The sequence below is a fragment of the Oryx dammah genome, unplaced genomic scaffold (assembly GCF_014754425.2).
Source record: "Oryx dammah isolate SB20612 unplaced genomic scaffold, SCBI_Odam_1.1 HiC_scaffold_14, whole genome shotgun sequence".
NCBI classification, from domain to species: Eukaryota; Metazoa; Chordata; class Mammalia; order Artiodactyla; family Bovidae; genus Oryx; species Oryx dammah.
The window spans coordinates 33,208,817-33,231,701 of record NW_024070198.1 but is presented as its reverse complement, the minus strand read 5'-3'; the positions used below and the strand labels follow the sequence as shown (position 1 = coordinate 33,231,701).

General features: G+C 38.2%; 1 protein-coding gene across 2 annotated transcripts in view; it reads right to left on the bottom strand.

Annotated features, from left to right (window-relative positions):
- Nucleotides 1–6,878: 6,878 nt before the first annotated feature.
- NHLRC2 (NHL repeat containing 2) overlaps nucleotides 6,879–22,885 on the bottom strand; it is a 57,484-nt gene continuing 41,477 nt past the window's right edge. The window contains exons 7-11 of one of the 2 annotated variants that reach the window (XM_040255035.1): nucleotides 20,508–20,739; nucleotides 19,584–19,706; nucleotides 18,485–18,694; nucleotides 17,242–17,461; nucleotides 6,879–11,581 (exon numbers count right to left, since the gene is read on the bottom strand). In XM_040255035.1, the coding sequence (XP_040110969.1) occupies nucleotides 11,325–11,581; nucleotides 17,242–17,461; nucleotides 18,485–18,694; nucleotides 19,584–19,706; nucleotides 20,508–20,739 (1,042 nt within the window). In that variant the 3' untranslated portion in view covers nucleotides 6,879–11,324. The remainder of the gene's footprint in view (nucleotides 11,582–17,241; nucleotides 17,462–18,484; nucleotides 18,695–19,583; nucleotides 19,707–20,507; nucleotides 20,740–22,885) is intronic. The other variant, XM_040255036.1, reaches the window with a different exon arrangement.

The window sequence follows — 22,885 nt, the reverse complement described above, 5'->3', positions numbered from 1 at the left end:
AAAAATTCCTTAATGGCTTCTAGCTTATTGAAATACTAGAGGATGCACATCACTCAGTTTTGGCTGCCACCTACCCTCCTGACATTATCCCCATCCTCCTGACTCCCATCTGGTGCAGCAAGTTTGTACCAGCCTCACTGCCTTCTCTTTTTCAATGGAAGGAAGTACACACAGCTGCATTATCCATAACCCCTGGTTTTAACCCCTCTCCCTAAAACTCCTGAATCACTTAACACAAAAGCTAGGATCATATGACTCACATCTGTTGGTCACCCTCATTTTGCCTCCCTGCCTCCTCCCACCCAAACTAAGCACCATTTTTAATCTGGATGATAGGATTCCAAGCAGTAAGATGATCTCATGGTATACTTAAAACAGAAAGCATAAAAAAGAGAAACATAGCTTTAGAGGGAAAATATTTAATCTATTTCATGAAAAAAAATGTACAAAGCTTTAGAAAAGAGGCATTAGGTTTCAGCGTACAGTATAAACACATTCTGGTTTTCTATAATCACATGTATTATACACTTCTTTTGAGTTGGTAATGAAGGCCACTGTGCTCTCATTCCAAACCATCTTCTCTTAACACATGTACTTAAAAAGTCACTGAAAACAGACTTGAAATAAATGTAGAAATATAGTGTTGTACAAAAATATATTACTCTATCTACATGAAATGCTTACAAATGCAGACCAAGTCAGTTCTTCTAGAACTCAACTAAGTCTAATACATGATCCTGTAAACTGGATTTCAATTGCATTTATCTTTGAAGAAAAAATAGATATAATCAAATTCTTGGAATGACAGAAATGAAGTCAGCACAGCAGACCAACTCTATTCTCAAAGATAAAACCACAACTTTATAAACACACAAGAGGGGAAGAGTCTGAGTTTTTAAAACTTGACAAATTTATGAAATGTTACAATTTGAAAGTGATTGTGTGTAGATATATGTATGTATATGTGTATGTATGTGATATATATGTATCACAGCACACTTTGATTAATCCATAATCCACATGTAAAGTAATGACAGCAATTAAAGCATTTCTAAACTGGCTCTCAATGCATCCTAACAGTGAAAACTTCAAACTTTTACAAAATATTAACCTATGTATAACATAATTAGAAACATATACCTCCAAGTAGAGTAAAATTGATTTTAAAGTCATGTAGCACAATGTTCTCCTTCTTCAGAAACTGACATATTAAGAATTTTAGAAAAAAAATTTACCACAACAAAACCAATCTACTCTATCTGTCATTTGTGGGACCATATAGTTCCTCATTGAAACTTCTACAGACACTATTGTTTTCAAAGAGAGGGAAGTCTAAGGTGTGGAGAGGATGTGGTTGTGTATTTCTACAGGTAAATTTGGGTGATGAACATTAGAGGCACACAGAGAAAGTACATTCCACCTCCACACAAACACACACTTGTTAGCATCTGAACATGTAATGAACACAACAGGCAGCCCATTCTGCACATGCTCACAGAACGAACACATTTCTGGTGGGACTAAGAATAATGATGACAAAAATCTAAAAATAGAAGATAGTTCCTAGCCTGAGCCCTTCATTTTCAGAAATTAATGTGTCGACTTTTACCCTTCACTACCATAAGTGCGGGCAGCTGCGACTGGCACACTAAGCACGGCCGAGAGGAGCTACCCCACGTCCGAGGTCAGGGGCAGAAGCCGGGAGGGCCCCATGCTCGAAGGGCGGAGGCCAAGAGGAGTTACCCCATGTCCAAGGTCAGGGGCAGCGGCTGAGTGCCAGGCTGCAACAGCGCGGGAACAGCCGAGAGGAGCTACCCTGCGTCCGAGGCCAGGGGCAGCAGGGAGGAGCCACCCTGCGCCCAAGGCCAGGGACGGCAGCCGGGAGGAGCTAACCCGTGTCCGAGGCCAGGGTTGGCGGCCAAGAGGAGCTACCCCGCTTCCGAGGTCAGGGGCAGTGGTCGGGAGGAGCAACCCCACATCCAAGGAGTGGTGACTGCGCCGGCGCAGGAGGGCCTAGAGGAAACCATACTCACAGAAAACTAGTCAATTTAATCACACTAGGACCACAGCCTTGTCTACCTCAATGAAACTAAGCCATGCCCGTGGGGCAACCTAAGACGGGCAGGTCATGGAGGAGAGGTCTGACAGAATGTGGTCCACTGGAGAAGGGAATGGCAAACCACTTCAGTATTCTTGCCATGAGAGCCCCATGAACAGTAAGAAAAGGCAAAATGATAGGATACTGAAAGAGGAACTCCCCAGGTCAGTAGGTGCCCAACACGGTACTGGAGATCAGTGGAGAAATAACTCCAGAAAGAATGAAGGGATGGAGCCAAAGAAAAAACAATACCCAACTGTGGATGTGACTGATGATAGAAGCAAGGTCCGATGCTGTAAAGAGAAATATTGCATAGGAACCTGGAATGTCAGGTCTATGAATCAAGGCAAATTGGAAGTGGTCAAACAGGAGATGCCAAGAGTGAACGTCGACATTCTAGGAATCAGCGAACTAAAATGGACTGGAATGGGTGAATTTAACTCAGATGACCATTATATCTACTACTGTGGGCAGGAATCCCTCAGAAGAAATGGAGTAGCCATCATAGTCAACAAAAGAGTCCGAAATGCAGTACTTGGATGCAATCTTAAAAACGACAGAATGAATTGGGCAAACCATTCAATATCAGAGTAATCCAAGTCTATGCCCCAACCAGTAACACTGAAGAAGCTGAATGGTTCTATGAAGACCTACAAGACCTTTTAGAACTAACACACAAAACAGATGTCCTTTTCATTCTAGGGGACTGGAATGCAAAAGTAGGAAGTCAAGAAACACCTGGAGTAACAGGCAAATTTGGCCTTGGAATGCAGAATGAAGCAGGGCAAAGACTAATAGAGTCTTGCCAGGAAAATGCACTGGTCATAGCAAACACCCTCTTCCAACACAAGAGAAGACTCTACACATGGACATCACCAGATGGTCAACACCGAAATCAGACTGATTATATTCTTTGCAGCCAAAGATGAAGAAGCTCTATACAATCAACAAAAACAAGACCAGGAGCTGACTGTGGCTTAGATCATGAACTCCTTATTACCAAATTCAGACTCAAATTGAAGAAAGTAGGGAAAACCGCTAGACCATTCAGGTATGACCTAAATAAAATCCCTTATGACTATACAGTAGAAGTGAGAAATAGATTTAAGGGATTAGATCTGATAGATAGAGTGCCTGATGAACTATGGAATGAGGTTCATGACATTGTACAGGAGACAGGGATCAAGATCATCCCCATGGAAAAGAAATGCAAAAAAGCAAAACGGCTGTCTGGGGAGGCCTTACAAATAGCTGTGAAAAGAAGAGAGGCGAAAAACAAAGGAGAAAAGGAAAGATACAAGCATCTGAATGCAGAGTTCCAGAGAACAGCAAGAAGAGATAAGAAAGCCTTCTTCAGCAATCAATGCAAAGAAATAGAGGAAAAGAACAGAATGGGAAAGACTAGAGATCTCTTCAAGAAAATTAGAGATACCAAGAGAACATTTCATGCAAAGATAGGCTCGATAAAGGACAGAAATGGTATGGACCTAACAGAAGCAGAAGATATTAAGAAGAGGTGGCAAGAATACACAGAAGAACTGTACAAAAAAGATCTTCACGACCCAGATAATCATGATGGTGTGATCACTTATCTAGAGCCAGACATCCTGGAATGTGAAGTCAAGTGGGCCTTAGAAAGCATCACGACGAACAAAGCTAGTGGAGGTGATGGAATTCCAGTTGAGCTATTTCAAATCCTGAAAGATGATGCTGTGAAAGTGCTGCACTCAGTATGCCAGCAAATTTGGAAAACTCAGCAGTGGCCACAGGACTGGAAAAGGTCAGTTTTCATTCCAATCCCAAAGAAAGGCAATGCCAAAGAATGCTCAAACTACCGCACAATTGCACTCATCTCACATGCTAGTAAAGTAATGCTCAAAATTCTCCAAGCTAGGCTTCAGCAATACGTGAACCGTGAACTACCTGATGTTCAAGCTGGTTTTAGAAAAGGCAGAGGAACCAGAGATCAAATTGCCAACATGCGCTGGATCATGGAAAAAGCAAGAGAGTTCCAGAAAAACATCTATTTCTGCTTTCTTGACTATGCCAAAGCCTTTGACTGTGTGGATCACAATAAACTTGGAAAATTCTGAGAGAGATGAGAATACCAGACCACCTGACCTGCCTCTTGAGAAACCTGTATGCAGGTCAAGAAGCAACAGTTAGAGCTGGACAACAGACTGGTTTCAAATAGGAAAAGGAGTACGTCAAGGCTGTATATTGTCACCCTGCTTATTTAACTTCTATGCAGAGTACATTAGGAGAAACGCTGGACTGGAAGAAACACAAGCTGGAATCAAGATTGCCAGGAGAAATATCAATAACCTCAGACATGCAGATGACACCACCCTTATGGGAGAAAGTGAAGAGGAACTAAAAAGCCTCTTGATGAAAGTGAAAGAGGAGAGTGAAAAAGTTGGCTTAAAGCTCAACATTCAGAAAACTACGATCATGGCATCCAGTCCCATCACTCCATGGGAAATAGATGGGGAAACAGTGTCAGACTTTATATTTTGGGGCTTCAAAATCACTGCAGATGGTGACTGCAGCCATGAAATTAAAAGACGCTTACTCCTTGGAAGGAAAGTTATGACCAACCTAGATAGCATATTCAAAAGCAGAGACATTACTTTGCCGACTAAGGTCCGTCTAGTCAAGGCTGTGGTTTTTCCTGTGGTCATGTATGGAGGGGAGAGTTGGACTGTGAAGAAGGCTGAGCACCAAAGAATTGATGCTTTTGAACTGTGGTGTTGGAGAAGATTCTTGAGAGTCTCTTGGACTGCAATGAGATCCAACCAATCCATTCTGAAGGAGATCAGCCCTGGGTGTTCTTTGGAAGGAATGATGCTAAAGCTGAAAGTCCAGTACTTTGGCCACCTCATGCGAAGAGTTGACTCATTGGAAAAGACTCTGATGCTGGGAGGGTTTGGGGGCAGGAGGAGAAGGGGACGACAGAGGATGAGATGGCTGGATGGCATCACTGACTCGATGGACGTGAGTCTCAGTGAACTCCGGGAGTTGGTGATGGACAAGGAGGCCTGGCGTGCTGCAATTCATGGGGTCGCAAAGAGTCGGACATGACTGAGCGACTGAACTGAACCATAATTTTTCAACTGTTCTGCCTTGTATACCTTAACACATATTTATGAGCACAGCACACTAGATAATCAAAAATACTATTTAAACTGGTTCTAGTCAAATTTGAGGATTGCTTTTTTTCCCCTCTCAGTATTATGAGGCCTCATTTCAAACATAAATATGTAACCCAGTATATTAAAAGCAAAAGGCAATAAATTCCACCGTCCCTTTAACTCATAAAAAAATCTGACAATTTTGCTTAATTCTGTATTACTGAAAAACACCAGGTCTGAAAGTTGCTCCTTTAAGGGGAAGGCATTTGTACCAAGCCCTGACATGTTCCAAAAATGCCTGCGAGTGTTGGCTGTCTAGTGCTTCACCATGCTTGTTCAGGGCTTTTTAGGATATGGTTGGTACAGGCCAGGAAGTAGATTTGGAAATACTTACAATTCTTTCCTTTTGGTCACGGGGCTTTCAACAGAATAAAATGTCCTTTGGTCCACTTGAGAGCGACACGCCAGTGTGGAAAAGGGACATACCAAACAAGGAATAACTATAGCCAGGCTAAGAGTCTGCAGGTATCTAGGGTTCCACTTTCCAACTCCAACTTTTGATAAAAACTAAACCAAATCAGCACACTGAGAAACAAAGCGGATGGTCAGAGAAGCCGACCACACTGCCCCGTTCTGCTTTTCCCAGGCTGTAGTCAGACCAGCAGCCTTGGCCCAAAGCAGGTAGGCTGACCCACAGTCGAATAATATATGAAAAGGCCAAGCTGTGCAGGGCATGGAATACACACAGGAGGTTAGTCCAGCCTCTAGCTCTTAATGCCATGCTTTCTATTATGCTACTGCAAGGAAAAGAGGGGGTGGAGACACACTTTTAAATATTCAGGACAAAATCATTATTTATGGTTACTGTGAATTCATTTAAATAAATGTGTGCCACTGGAGGAGGAAAAAGGAGAAAATCTAGGTGATTAACAGTTAATTCTACTTGTAAAGGCTAACACTCCCATCTCTTAAAGTTGATGTATAATTTCCTGATAGATTTCTGATTTGGAATTTTATAACAATGTTAAAAAATTCTAATAATATTTAAATTAGCAGATGATAAATGAAAACCATTTACATTCTTATATCTGGATGCTCCTGACTCATAATCACCAGTAGGCAGCATTCTACGTCATAGCTTTTAATAGAAACAAAAGCTGGAATAATAGGGTGATCTGGTGAAAACTTTACTAGAATAGAATTGCATAGATCTTGAGTCTTGGGGGGCAGGGTGGGATGAGGTCTATATACTGCAGTAGTTATGAATCAAGTAGGCAGACTAATTCTGTGTGTTAACAGATGGGCTGAGTATTATGTTTCTATAGTTCACTTTGGTCATTAAAACAGTTATTTTCTTAAATATGAACAAGCTTTCAAAGGTTTGAGACAGTCCTGTACTAAGAATCCAGTTATACTTGTGACAAGGTCTTATAATTACCTTCTGAAGACCAATTAAAATAACATTGTTGGAACTAATACTGAATGGCTAGTTAGTTAATTCTTTAATATGTCCATCTGCCAAGAAAAACTCTTGATAATATCTGAATTTAAGAAAGAATGGTACATAAAATCTTCTGGGAGAAACAATTATAGACTGTTCCAAACCCTGAAGGATAACTATGTATAATGAAAAGTCCAAAAAGCTGATATTAATTAAATGGATTTACTTTAAACTTCAAAAACAATCACTACTAGGACTTTTGAAGTTCTTTGGGTTGATTAGTTACTATATATAACTATGGAAGATTTATGCTTAAAAAAACACACACACTTTTAAAGGCAGGCATCCAAGCACGGTAGTGGAGTTCAGCACCCAGGTTCGGCCAATCCTAAATGTCTGATCTCAGTTACGCTGGTCTAACTGCTTACCGCTTCTTCGTGTCTGTTTCCTCATCAGAGAATTAAGGAAAACTAGAACCTCCCTAATAAGGTGGTTGTGAGGATTAAATTAGTTAATACACAGAAAGCACTTAGAAAAGTGCCAGACACACAGTTAGCACTGAATAGATTTAGCTATTATTCTTATAACTTTATTCAAATACTGCAAAGGCTTAAGAAAGCATTCACAAAAATAAATACTCTTAATCCAAGTTTGTTTTCACTCTACGTCTAGGAGTAGAGCTAGAAATTAGTAGGAGATCTGTGTTTAAATAAAAGATCCATCACCCACTAGTCACTCTTAACCATTCAACAAAACTGGCTGAGCAACTGCCTGCACCGGGCACCTCTCCAGCATCAGGCATTATTCGGGGCGTGCTGAAATTGAGACATGCAGCCAACATTCTGAAGCTGCTTCCTCATCTGTAAAATGGACATAACATCTACCTGTCTGATTCGCAAGGCAAAATGCATGAAGGCACTTGGAAGGCTTGGGAAAGCACCATCAGTGGATATTCCAGGAACATGGTTTAGGGTATGTCTGGACTCTCTCAAAGGAAGTTCATCAGTAATCATTACATGTCTTAAAAAAGTTCTTAAAACTGTAGGTTTGTTTCTTTATAACATCGTTTATAAAACAGTAATATATTTATTATAAAACTATTCTCTTCTTGAATCCCAGCAATGCAGAGAGTATTAACATACCACACAGCTGGTAGAGGAATAGTTTCCTTTAGAAACTGCAGTTGCAAAGAAGTGTGAAGCCATGTGTTTTATGGTCATAAATTATTATCATTATTATTACTAGACCAATAACTGGCAGCTCCATTATCTACTAATTGCTATACAAATACTATTTCACTGAGCCCTTACAGCAACCCCATAAGGCAGGTATAGTGACCCCATTTTATAGGGCAGAATCCAAGTGACTGCAAAGTCTGTGTTCATAAACACTACACTACATCACACAATAAAAACACTAGCAGCAAAAGCCACAATTATTTTTGTCTCCACCAAATCACAAACTGAAGAGAACTGGTAGATCAAAGAACTCTAAACTGAGTTCTGATCTTTCGTGATAAAAGTGACTTCAGAAAAAGTTATTATATAAAAAGTGCTTACTGTTCAGTTATTTTTAAGTCTTTAAAAGCATATTCTCATTTTTTTTTTAAATAACCCATTGCTCAATTAAAAGAAAAACAGAAAAAGTAGAAAATATTCACAACTCCACCATTCCTAGTCCACCACATGACATAGTCCCTCTGCATATATTTTCATGCAATTCATGAGTTAAGAAATTTGGTTTTTGATGACTGTTCTTATGTCAAATATAATGGTTAGACTGTTTCTAGTCAGCAGATATAAACTAATACTAAATGTTGGGCAAGTAGAAAATTACTTTATTACAGAGATATGTATTGTTAATGTCTTCCCAAATTTTCCAACTATGAAAAAGCAAGTAGAGAGCAACTTATCTCAGTGGTACTAACTCCAGAGTATACTGGCCATGTGAGAAATTTAGTTGATCTTTGTATCTGTTTAAGTATATAGACACATACAATCATCTACATATACTAAGATTTGGGGGGGCTGTAGTAAGATTTATAGCTTTCTGCAGGCCTGATAATACCATAATATTATAGGTAAATATATTATTACAATAGTTTAGGATAAAGTTGCTTAGTCATTGAACTTTGCCAAAATTACACTTACGGGTGATTAAACTGTAAAGTTTTCCCTTGTGGACAGGTTAAATATTTGCTTGAGCATTTCCAAGATAACCAAAATTCTTTTCAGAGATATAAATCCTGACTATAAATTCAGAAAAGAAAATTTTACCATTTGTGAAGTGATATAAAGAATGGTGGGAAAAAAACAGTGACAAAGAAGCAGAATAATTTAGGGCAAAGATTCCAGGTATTGTGTCTAAGTGTATGTAATGCCACATTACTGGCATTTTGATTATGGTGACTAACACTAAAACTGCTTTTCAAACTATCACTGAACATAACTTTTACTTTTCTTCATGCCATAAATTTAAAAACAGAGTCAGGAATCACAAAAGTTTTTAAAAATGAACTTTCTAGTGCTTCCTGTAAGAGGTTTATTATGTTAGTCCTAAATTCTAAGAACCTATTTATATTGCTTAGCATGATTTACAAAAAAATCATGTAATCTGTATACATAATATTTTGTGTCTGAAAAACAATGTAGATTACTGGCTGGGTAAGAATAAGAATATTCAATAGAACTGTAGTTAAAAATCAAGAAGAGCATAAGCTTAATACTAACAGAAAACTCTATACAGACAAAATGAACATTAATATATTCTAGAAATATTTTTGGATTTTAATGTACATGAAAATATATACTATGTGTAAGTTCATGCATAATACTGAAAAAATAATTATCAAGCATTCCTGAATTAGCAAGTTAAAAGTGTATATATTTTCTTCACAGAGTGAAATTGTTTATGTCCTTAAATAGGAAAAAATTAAGCCAAACTATTTTCATTCTGTCCAGCTGGAAATGAGAAGTATAATAATAAAATGAGATTTTAAAAATGACTATGGCCTATTCTCCATAAAAGAGAATGTCAATATTATACATTCTTTTATTACAGAACTTTTTTTTTTATGGAGAGAAAAGGTTTATGAGGATTTCTTTTAACTTTACATTTATTCGTCTCTTTAAAAGTACCTTTAGGAGGCTACAAATTAAATAGTCATGATCTATGCATTCCCTTACTTCATATTTAGGTAATCTGAAATAGTATGTTCAAAACTATATTTCAAAAGAATATAAAGATATGAGCAGATGATTATGCTTAAAAAATTGCAATTCAAACTGAGCACTGGTTTTGAAGCAACAAGGTGTATTATGCTATATTGTCTATAAATATTTACTGAATAAGTATGATTCACCTGTTGTTTTTAAAATCTTGTAAGCTGATTAAACCACAAACATGTGGAATCAGTTTTAGTAAAAACAAGCAGTCTTTTAAAATAGTTATAAAGAGAAAGCATCACTGAAAAAGAAGAACCTTTCCCATATCTTCTGGTGACTATTTCTTTTAAGGTTAGAAAAAACACCAAAAACAGGATCATCAAGTCACTGTATGTTTCAACCCTAATATTGTAAAGTAATATATTGATATACTTTACATAATGAAAGCATAAAAGTGCTTCATATTGAAATTTTCACCTTGAAGGCTTAACAGCTATTTTTTAAAAAGTACAATAATGATAATTTAAATTCTCAACATGGGAACCAAAAAACCCCCAAACCGAGCAAATCTGCATTTAATGCTTCAACTGAAATGTAAATTTCTAATACAACATACATACCCATTTGCATCGGACTTAGCTGTAACAATTCTTTACCATTAAGCGGTGTCACATGCAGTAATGTGTTCTGAAGTTCCATTCTCTTTGAAAGTCCTAATATTTTTAAGGAGTCATTCATTACTAAAGGCTGTTCATTCATTACTGAAACTGTTCATTCAGAAAAACGTTAAAAGGATATGTCCTTAGAGACTCTAACTTTCAGAAATATAGAAATATATTTTCTGTATATAGAAATATACAGAATATTTAACATACCATTAATAATGGTATGCTAAAATAGCAAATAATTTATAACCGTAAATATATCTCAAGTGAGAAAATCACAGAAGAGAACAAGGAATATTTTTACCACCTAGATGCTCTTTAAGCCACTACTGTGATGAAGACATTTTTTTTCTTGATCTAAAACAGACCTTACACCTTGAATGGCAGGTGTCCTTATACCAACACGTGGATCTTAAGCTCTGTTTAAAGTTACTGTGAAATTTATACATTCAGGTGTGCTGCTTCATAAAAGGTAAAAGTTAGTTAAAAATATTTGGTATCATTATTGTTATCAGTATTCATTGAAAATTATCTCACAATAATATTCTTTCCTATAACATGGACTTAAGTCTTGTGCCAAGTAACAGCACAGATTACAGAATCATGGTTCAAATCATGGACAGTGACTTTACTGGTACACAGCCAGAATGAAGGAATTTGTCTATAATAAATAATTAAATAAGGAGCATACTTTATTTTAATATCAGTTGCTAGAACTGAACAATGGGTTTCTAGTTACCCAGAGGCAGAAATAAAGTTTCTTTTCATAAGTTACAGTGATGGTGGGGATCAAGAAGAGGTGGCCCTGGGTTGCTAGCCAGCTTGCTAAAATATATACTTGAGTTCTACTGGAGGTATGCAGTCTTGCTGTGTATCAGTTATTTGTAAAGGCTGACTGAACAAAATTCCCTTCATCATACAGGCACTACTGTCTGCGCTACAGTAATAGAGAAATACGCTGATAGACAGAATGGCCTCAAGTGATAAACAATCTCCAGGAATCTGCAGTGAGATTGTTGGTTGATTGGAAATGCTCTCTATCTCTCCAGATGGTATCTGTCCTTGAAGAAGCCATTCATTGCCTAGAAAATAAAGAGATAAATTATTAAGACTGCATAAGAAATTGAGTAGGAAATCAGACAAACTTTACAAACACTAGATTTACTCAACTAACAATATTTACTGCTGCTGCTGCTAAGTCGCTTCAGTCGTGTCCGACTCTGTGTGACCCCATAGATGGCAGCCCACCAGGCTCCCCCGTCCCTGGGATTCTCCAGGCAAGAACACTGGAGTGGGTTGCCATTTCCTTCTCCAAGGCATGAAGGTGAAAAGTGAAAGTGAAGTCGTTCAGTCCTGTCTGACTCTTCGAGACCCCATGGACTGCAGCCTACCAGGCTCTTCCGTCCATGGGATTTTCCAAGCAAGAGTACTGGAGTGGGGTGCCACTGCCTTCTCCAACAATATTTACTGAAAGCCTCTAAAGGCCAGCCATTGTGCTCTGTGTGAGGAACACAAGATATAAGAAGTCCCTCATTTAGTCATCTTGATATCAAATTAAAATTCTTTCTTTGAACACTGCAAACATAAATTAATTTTTATTGAAATCAAGATGAATATTACAAGTATGGTTATAGATTTAAAATGTGGTAAAATTAAAATGAAAATGTAGAAATGAAACCTAGTTATAAGTCCTAGAAATAAACATAAGACACTTCAGAAATTAGTTAATTTTTACCAGATAAAAGTATCTAGAAATATAATATGCAAACTACAAAACAAGCTAGGGAATACAAACGTATGTACAACTCTGCAGTGACTTTCCATTAAAGACAGTGATGAATTATTGATTATCCAAAGGTAATAAAAAAATTGATTTTTTTTCAGAAACAAATGACACTGCATACATTATTCCAATGGACTCACTATAAAAGACAAATCTTTGTTTACTTCATTTTAATACATAAGACTCCTCTGAGACTTAAATATATAGATCATCTATACAACAAACATCTAAAAATCACTAAAAATCTGTTTTCTAGTATTCAAGTTTTTAAAACGTCTTCATTCACCCAGTGCCTTCTCTCCAAAGGAAAGTGTGTGTCACCCTGAGGAAGCACATACCTAGGCTGACAGCGTTAGAGGGGCTTAGCTACTAAGAGCCAGTGTTTGGGAAATGTGGGGCATGCTTTCCAGCCATCTGAAATAGAACACACTGAACAAAATCTAGTGACTTACCAACAACTCAGGGCTATCTGTACAACAACTGGACCATCTACTGAGCAGTGATGAAACTCTCTGTCTGTTTTTTAGCTTCTCTTTCTTTTGTGACCTCAGGATGAGTCAACAGGCTACAGCTCCTGTCTCTACCTGTCCTCTCCATCTCTCCTTTAGTTTACTGCTTCTAATATTCTGTTGATTTAAAAATTAAATTTGAGAAAAATATATCAAGTAAGAGTAAGGAAACTGTGAAAGGTGAGACTCTAAAGAGTTAAATGCAGAGCTTTTAAACATAATTCTTTTTAAAGTCTCTGGCCTTCTTTGCTTATTTCTGGACTGAGGAATATGTTTGATTTTGTTATACAGCAGATTAGTAAGGGAACTTCTTATATTTTAAATGAAAACAGGAAAATAATAAATTATGCTATTTTAAAGTGTTTCTGTAGACAATTTTCAGATAATTCACATGAAGGATTTGTGAAGCACAATATGCCCTTGGGGCTTTTATACTGCCATTTATTTATTAATTTATTGGCTTAAAACCTTCCCATAAATGCTGGCAGCTTTAAGATTAGACCCACCAAAATTTAGTTAAAAATCAGTGTTACGGTCTCTAAATAACAGGCCAAGAAGAAGAAGTGTTCTTTAATCACAAGTTTACAAATGTATCCTATAAAATAATATACTCAAAGACTTAAATTATTAAGATTCTTGCTTGAAAGTTTGTCCCTATACCAAAAAAAAAAAAATTGTTTCCCTGATGGCTCAGTGGTAAAGAATCTGCCTGCAGTGCAGGAGATGTGGGTTTGATCCTTGGGTGAGGAAGATCCCCTGAAGAAGGAAATGGCAACCCATTTCAGTAATGGCAACCCATTTTCCATTGCTTGGGAAATTCCACGGACAGAGAGGCCTGGCAGGCTACAGTCCATAGGGTCACAAAGAGTTGGACATGAGTTGGCAAGTAATGCACAATACAATAAAAATAGAACCAATGCCTTGGATAAGTGTTAAGATAACTAAGAATTTTCTCTATAGATTATTTCATTTTCCTTTAACACTACCTATATTTTGTATTCTAATAACTTAATATTAATGTCATTAACTTGTGTAACTGACAAAGTAGAGTTAAAATAAGCATGTTAATTTACCAATATCCTACTTAAAAATAATGTTTAATTTCATGGAGAGAAATTAAATTAACATGATCTCCCAGTGATGCAATGCTTTCAGACTAATGGACCTAGGCAGAACAGCTGAACTGGCAGTCGAGGATTTGCTCTAAACTTACTGAGGAATGAATGGCCAGGGTCTGAGCTCTCTTCTGCCCACAAAGCTAGCTCCAAACATCCGCTAGTGCTGCATGGCTCAGAACCCTCCTCTGCAGGAAGTGGACGCTGGTGATCTTCTCACAAGCTCAGTCGGTCCCTCCAGAGCCAGCACACAATTTCTTCTGGCTAGCCTACCACGAGCTCTCTGCTCTCTTGCATGGATTCCAAGTGGGCAGTTGCAGGACAATAGCTGCTGCCCTGAGAATGTACCAAGGTAAGAAGGCATATAGCCTGGATCTGGGTAATGTACAAAAAGAAAAGTGTGTGAGAGGGCATGAAGGAGGCGGAGTAGGCCAGGAAACCGAAACCTGAGTGAGAACATGTGCAAGAGCATGGGAGGTTCGGACAGAAGAAGATCACTAGAGACAAGAAGTCAGGATTCAATTATGGACAACTATTTCACTTTGGAATTACTGCCTAGTCAGTTAGAGAGGCTGGAAAGCTCTGCTATAAGACAAGCAGTATACTGATTACCTGTAAATTCATGAAATAAGTTCACACTGATTCAAATACACACCCAAATCTTAACATAATTGACAGTAACTGAATACTTTGAGAATAGGCTCAAACAAGAAGTGTTCTTAGGCTAAAAGATCACAAATTAGACAGTGAGGACAAAGGCTCTGCCTGGATTCTAATCACAGTAATTCGTTTGTATTCAATTACACATCCTCCTCCAAAAATGCTTTTTCTTCTACTCGAATGGCATACTTTTAAGCAATGGCTTTGGCATTCATTTTCTTGTAGCAAGCAAGTTAATGGGACTCAAGTGCTACTTTGGGAATCTCTGGAGAAAACACAGATTCAGGCTTAATAACTGGTCTCAATGGACATGAATCTGAGCAAACTCTGGGAGACAGTGAAGGACAGAGAAGCCTGGTGTGCTGTAGTCCATGAGGTCACAAAGAGTCAGACATGACTGAGCAACTGAACAAGTCAAGTCTTAATGATACTACTGAAATAAAATGAACAGCAATTGAAAGCTCTAAAGTATTTGACAAGAAACTATCTGGAAAAGTGAAAGATAATAAAACAACCAAAGAACTGAATTAGAATCTGTCAAGTTATTTCAGTTAAAAACAAGAATAAAAATTTTTTTAAAAATCATACTCAAGGGAGAAATCTAATTCTTTAGAATCTGTGAGATTTAATGGTACAGTGGTAATCACAATTAATACTGGATCAGGACTTCAGAGAGCTTCTGATTAAACCACTTAGTCAGTAATTACACTTCTTTTTTTTAATTTATTTTTAATCGGAGGACAATTGCTTCACAATGTGTTGGTCTGTGCTGTGCAATGTGAATCAGCCGTAAGTATACACATATTTCCTCCCTCTTGAACCTCCCTCCCAAGCCCCCTACCCCACCCCTCTAGGTTGTCACAGAGCTGCTCCCTTGTGCATAACCTTGGCTGGAGAAAAACCACTTCCTTGTGGACTAGACTGACTTTCAATTCATGACAGCCAGCCTCAAATGCAGCCTTTCAGCCATTCAGCAGCCATACTGTATTTCCCTCATGTGGTTACCCTTTCACCCTTCGGACCCTCTTTCTTCAAACCTCCAAAACCTCCCCATCCCCTTCTCACTGTCAGCTGATGGTCATACTCCCCAACATATTAATACTAAGAAAACCAGCATACAGAAAAACACTTCTGCAAGCATTCATCTCCACAACTTCCTATCCAGATCTCTGGGTCACACCTGGAGCCTTCCCTCCTTACCATGGAAATGCTGCCCACTTTCCTGGCAAAGACCAGTTTTCCACCTGTGCACTCGAGCCCGTCCTCTCTCGTATCTTCCTAAAGGCTATTCACGGCTACCACACATCATCTTTTCTCTACTGATCTTTGCCATCAATAACAAGCAAACACACTGCTCTCCCAACTCTGCTTTCGCCTTCAAGCAACTGCTCTCTTTCCTGTTATCTTTTTAACTAAACCCCTCAAAGAGCCATCTACATTTGCTTTCTCCAGTTCCCTTCTTCTTTTTTAATCTGCTCTCATCAGGCACCTCTTTCATCATTCTGAAATAGCTCTGGTCGAGGATATAAATTAACTCTAATGTTGAATCAAAGATCAATTCTTAGCCCTTATCTTAGCTCATCTATCAACAGCACTTGACACAGCTGATCACTCTCTCCTAAAAACACCTGCTCTAGAAAACTACCCTCTCTGAGTGTTGCCTGTACTTGCTTGCTTATTCAGTCTTCAGTCTCCTGGGAGGGTCCCTCCTCCCCTCCTTGATCTCTATGCTGTAATGTGCCAGAATAGAGCCACCGATAATAACCTATGGATGGCTGCTGGTCCACAACACAATGTGTTAACTCAACACAATGATGAGTTAAGTGCAGAAATAAAGAGTAAGGTTTGGAAACTTCTGTAACATCCAAATGTGTAACTGGTGGCCTTGAATTTTATATGTCTCTACAAAATTCAGTTCATTTCAAGCACTAGTAAGCCCAGAGCTAGCCTGAGATGGCACAGTGGAAGGGCTTCCCAAGCGGCGCTAGCAGTAAAGAGTCTGCCTGCCAATGCAGGAGACACAAGAGATGCAGGCTTGATCCCTGGGTTGGGAAGATTCCCTGGAGGAGAAAATGGTACCCCATTCCAAAAGTCTTGCTTGGAAAATTCCATGGACAGAGGAGCCTCGCCGGCTATAGTCCAGGGGGCTGCAAAGAGCTGAACATGATTGAGCGACTGAGCACGCACACGCAGCACAAAGGAAAAGACACTGAATTAAGATCTGGCAGAGCTGGGTTCAAATCCCATCTTTTGACCTAATTAAATATATGCTCTTAAACAAATAATTTTATCTCTTTCAGCCACTAGCCTCCTCATTTATAAGAGGCTTAGAACAGAGGGTGTCTTCGGATGCCTTTCAGTTCTAATACTCAAAGACCTATCATTCTAAGACCACAACAGTCTGCCTCATGTGATGAAACTGCCTAGGAGTAAATGGCAGCAATTATGATTAACTTTGGGTGAGTTACACAGTTATTTAATAAAGAGAGAGAAAGCATCTCGACTAAAGAAAACTGCTAAAGTGGGGTTAGATCTGGATCTTTTTATATTATAAGACCCCCTTCAAATCCAGCCTAACTATACAGTTAAAGTATCACATAACAAACGAGAAACATTTCTAGATCAAACATCAAGAATTCATGAAATATTTGCATTTGCAAAGGTTATTGTCATACCTTCAGCTGACAGAAACCAGCAACTGGAAGCTCCCTCAGTTAGCTTTGTTCCTGATGGGAGGTCTAATCTCAGCTTGAACTGAAGAGTCTGTCCGGGAGACGCAGCCACGGGGGAGAGTCTAATGCCTGGAGCAGACTTAGGTAGCTTGGGTAATGTCTTTGGTTTTTCTGCTAGACATGGACCATCCACCACAGCATTTTCAGATCTGAAGACTGGGAACTAAAAACAAGAAAATCTGTTTTCTAAAGCACAGGTACTTTACAGCATTGTAGACTGAGAGAGCTTATTTTCAGACTTCAGTACAAAAGTGAGGTTCAATGTCAAGGAAACTTGATTGCCATTTTCTTCTGAATCAGAATGCGTTTACTTAGACTTCCTCATGATTATTTTGTAGGTTCAAAAAAAACTTCATCCTGGCCAAAAGACCGTCAACATTTATGAATGAAATGGAATGAAATTAATTGTTCAATATGTTTATAGATAGCAGGAAATTAAAATAAAACTTTATCAATTTAAGTGCAGTGGATGTAATACACACCCTCTTATAATTTTCACAGCCAACTATAAGACGTCATTCATCTCATATCAGAGATCTATGTCAAGAGAAACGAACTTATGTTACGATGGCAATCTGTGTTTTTATTTTAAAACACATCTTGGAAATTCCTAGAATTTTAGACAAAGAACTCCTGCATTTTCTGGACAAATGTGACATAGAAAGGGATAACTTGAAATTTTATTAGAGACCAGGTCCATTTCTTTAAAATTAGAATGTATTTAAGTTTCCTCTCATTTTTAAGTCCTGAGAAATGTGGCTTTTAGACCTTTCTTTAAAGATTATTTGGTAATGGATTCACCATAGGAAACAAAGATTACACATTAGTCTGAGGATTGTCTAAAAATTAAAAAAACAAAAAACACTCGGTTAAACAATCCAACCCACATAGTTTGTGTGTATCAGTATGCCCATACATTTAAAAACAGATGAGTCTTTTTTTCTCCTTTTCTGAAAGTTCATCAAATTCTCTCCAACTTCTAGTGTTTTTCTCAAACACTCTTGGCACAGATGGAATTTTTACTTTAAAAATAACAGGATATCCTTGGAAAAGGCACCCACTCGTTACTCTGTCTATATGCTTCACTTTCACCACTAGTGTTGGCCTAATCAAAAGTGCCTCAGTTGTTGCTAGGGATTTCAGGATCTTTCTTAAAATGATGCCCCTTAACTTAAAGATTACTTACCATGGAAACTGTTTTGGTTTCTAAATCCAATACTTTAATTTGATGGTTATTGGTGTCTGCCACATATAATAATTGACCATTCTCTCCAATACACAAGCCTCCTGGTTCATTGAAAGTTGAGTCGGTAAAACTGGAACCGATAATATTACTTGCATTACCAGTTCCTGCTAATGTTGTACAGTTTTTTGTTTTTGGATCCACAACTTTAATCTAAAAAGGACAGAACAAAAATTTATTTATCTGAAGCTCAGTTTCACATTTGTGGTATGGAAGAGTAACATATTAATAGGGAAGGCAGAGAATTCCTGATTGCTATGAGTATTCTTAATAAACATCAGAGAAAGAACAGATACTTCCATATTTTCTTGAACAGACAAACATTCAAATTAGTCTAAGGGGAGATATTTCATCCTGAGAACTAAACACTATAAAATCTCTAGTTACAGCCTGTCTTCTAGAAGAAATCTTTGAAAAAAATGATTTCATGTTATTCTTTTCCCTCACAATGAGACACAGTTGCACTGACTTCCTTCTTAGGGATATCTAATACTGGCTGAGGATTGGCTACTTATGTTAGACGCTGTGATTCCTGTGTTTCAATTACATTAGATTCATAAGCTTCTCATCACAAAATACTAATATTTATGTTTCAATGATTTTTTTTAAAAATGCATAGTAAAAATAAAATAGACAAAGAAAACAGAAACGTTGATGAAAACGAATTATTTGCTAACAGGCATGGCAATTATGCAAAGGCTCAAAAATGTTCATTTGTTAACTGACATATTAATTTCCCTGTTACCTGCCTTCTCCTTATTTACTGAAGATCTTACTAAACAGCTTTAGTGGCTTGCAATTCCCAATTTTGGGCTATCGTCATTGGGAATTTGTTTAGTCCTTTCCCCAGCTCAGAGTACTATCACATCATTTCTGCAAAGAAAGGACCAAAAAAGGAACAGAAAGGCTTATGTACAATTGTCAAAGACTGTTATTCCTCTCTACATTTTAGAGTGGCAGTTGTAGGAGGCTCACAGATCTTTCAGCATTTTAAATACCACAAGTGAAAAGCAGGGTATTATATAATTCTGTCAAGACTCACCTTGTGATTGTAAGAGTCTGCCACATACAGTAAATTCCTTTTCTTGTCCCAAGTTACTCCAAGTGGGTGCTGAAGCCTTGCATTGATTCCTACTCCATCAACATCACCAAAAGCAAATAAATTCTTTTTTTTTTTTTTTTTTGAAAAGAAAAGAAGCAGCATGTATTAAAATTTTTTCACAGAACTTTGTTAGGGTAAAAAGTGAAAATTCAGATGGCTGTACATGTTACTTAAGTTAAAGGGGGAAAAGTCTGATTTCATATAAATAGGGTTGGGCATTTGACTGAAACTAGAAAAAAATGACAGAATTCTGAACCTGATTTTTAATTTGTGGTTCTAAGGAATCTTATTCACAAAAATGACACATTTGATTCAGGTCTACTACCCTGGAACTCTTTCCACCCTCCTGCTAAATATCTACTCTTCATTTTTCCCCTTGCTCAGTAATCACAGTTTTATCCTTCCTTTCTCTCGGAAGCCTTGACATTCATACAGAATCAAATCAGATCAGTTAACTTTTCAAAGGTGGTTTTGTTATTTGTGCTTCTTTATAGTCACATTTCCTTTGGTTTGCCTTCCATTTTAACATGGATAAGTCCAAGAATTTTCTCCTTCCTGTGTCTTACTAGGGCTTCCCCGGTGGCTCAGAGGTTAAAGCGTCTGCCTGCAATGTGGGAGACCTGGGTTCAATCTCTGGGTCGGGAAGATCCCCTGGAGAAGGAAATGGCAACCCACTCCAGTATTCTTGCCTGGAGAATCCCATGGACAGAGGAACCTGGTGGGCTACTGTCCATGGGGTCACAAAGAGTTGGACACGACTGAGCGACTTCATTTTTTTTTTTTTTAAATGTCTTACTAACTTCACAATTCAGCAAATTGCACGCTCGCTCAGCAGGCACACAGCGCAGAGGCGCTCTTCATTACCGTGGGGTCTCTCTCTCCTCCCACGAGCGGTCTCACTGCTCCGTCTTTCAGCGAGACGGCTCTCACCGTGCTGCTCTCACTGTCTGCCACGAACAGGCAGCTCCAGGGGTCCTCTGCGGCCAGAGACAGGCCTGAAGGCTGGGCAAAGCCTGCCTTGTGAGGGTATGCATTATTCCGATTCTCTTCATTTCCACTTCCAGCAAACCGAAGGCAGGTTCCTTTTTTTAACTCACTGAAGAGGACAAATTCACAGGTGAAATGTCAACACTGTTACACTGACCCAATTTAATTACTAAACAAATGAATGTAAATGAAGCCAATGGTGATAGCATTATATATATACTTTTAAATCTGCTAATCTTGACCTAGTTAAATTGTGCAAATAAGCTTTCATTGTAGTTTTTCTAATCATTAACTTATTCACCCACTGTATAGGGACCTTTCTACCTTTCTTTTTTTTAAACATACACAAAAGTGAAACTATTCTCAATGATTAAACAGGAGATCCCTGACAAAGTTAAAAATACATGAATAAAGATCACATCACTGACGGGATAGTTTTCCTCCAAATGATCAGAGGCAGGTACAGCTAGATCCCACCTTTACATCCTGGTCTCTTCTTAGTTTCATGCAATATTAGATTCTGAAAGGGGATTAAAAAGATCTAGATAATCTCTTCCAGCTCTTGATAGTTCTAAGCTTAAATTTTCATTAAAAATGTTTTATTTTCTTGTACATAAGTAGAGACCAGGCTTCCCTGGTGGCTAAGTCGTAAAGAATCCACCTGCCAACCAGGAGACGTGGATTCAATCCTTGGGCTGGAAAGAGCCCCTGGAGTAGGAAATGGCAACCCACTCCAGTATTCTTGCCTGGAAAATTCCATGGACAGAGGAGCCTGGCCGGCTATAGTCTACAGGGTTGCAAATGAGTTGGACATGACTTTGCGACTAAACAACAAAAGATATAAGAAGAGACTAGCAAAAAGAATTAAAAGAATCATTTGTGAAAGATGGGTGCTCATTTTAAAGTAATAATATGATTTCACTGCTTTAATCAATTGCACAAATCCATTTCCTATGCATACTAGGGAAATTTCTATTTAGAGGACTATTGTAATGATTTGTAATATGCAGAAAGTTTTATACCTTGGTTTCTAAGTTTATGTCAGAGGAACTGTAAGGAAGACATGCTAGTGTCTTGTATTGAGGGGAGGGAAGAAGCTGACTTGGGATACAAAACAATGAGAGACTCTGTATCATTTTCTAATACTGTAAAACATGCAAAAAAAAGTCTGAAATAACCATCAGTCACTTACTGGTTAATATCATCCCAGTGCTAACGTACGTAGGGAACAAGGAGTGGAAAATGTATAAATACAGCCATTTATTCAAGGCCTATTTATATGTAATAACAAATATGCCAAACAAAGGAGTTATAACAATTTTACAAAGGAGCTAGAAATAGTGGGGAGAAACAGTAACTTCTAAAAGCTCAGGAGTTATTACCACTTGAAAGTCAGTGACAAATAACACATCCTTGAAATTCTAATACAAGTCAGCGTGATCAGACTGGACACTTTTCTATCGTGAATGAGTGACAACTCTACTTAGTGAAATTTAGACCACTCTTGACCGTCTAGGTCCAAAACAGTCATCATTGAGAACAACGTAGTCTGGTCATCTCTGCTACTTCTTTTTTCCTCGTCTATGCTGTTGGTCACCTCACTATCCAGCTCTGTCAGCTCTGGCCTGGATAACAGCAGTGGCCTCCTCCTTGAACCTGTCTGTAGTTCTGCCACACTCCAAATGCTACCAGTGTTCTTTCAAAAACACAAATCTTATGATATCACTTCCCAGCTTAAAACTTCCCATAACGTCATGCAGAATAACTTTCACATCTCTTAGAAAAATTCTAAGGATCTGGCTTCTACTGACATCACAAGGGTCATTTCTTGCCTGGGAAACCTCTACCCTTCTGAACTCCTTCCTACCCTCCGTCAGGTTCAGTTAGTAGCTAAAAAGGAGATCTTAGTTAGTAGCTTCTTCCAGGAAGCCTTCCTTTAATACCTCAAATTTTATTTATATTGGATGTTCCTCTGGTTTATGTAAGAGACCATACCATTTCATCCCTACTGCAAAGCATAGTGCCTTGTTTGCTTAATAAATATTTTTCAATGGATGATTAAATGCTGCTAAACATCTTATAAAGCAACACACACCCAATTCAGAATATCTGATATTCTGGATATCCTCTCTACTGATAAAGGTAACTGAAGTGCCTGGCACTTACTTTCTACAGTGATTTGATAGTCTTTATGGTCTATGAATTTCATTCATTTACTTCCGCAGACCTTCACTGAGTTCCTGTCATGTACCAGA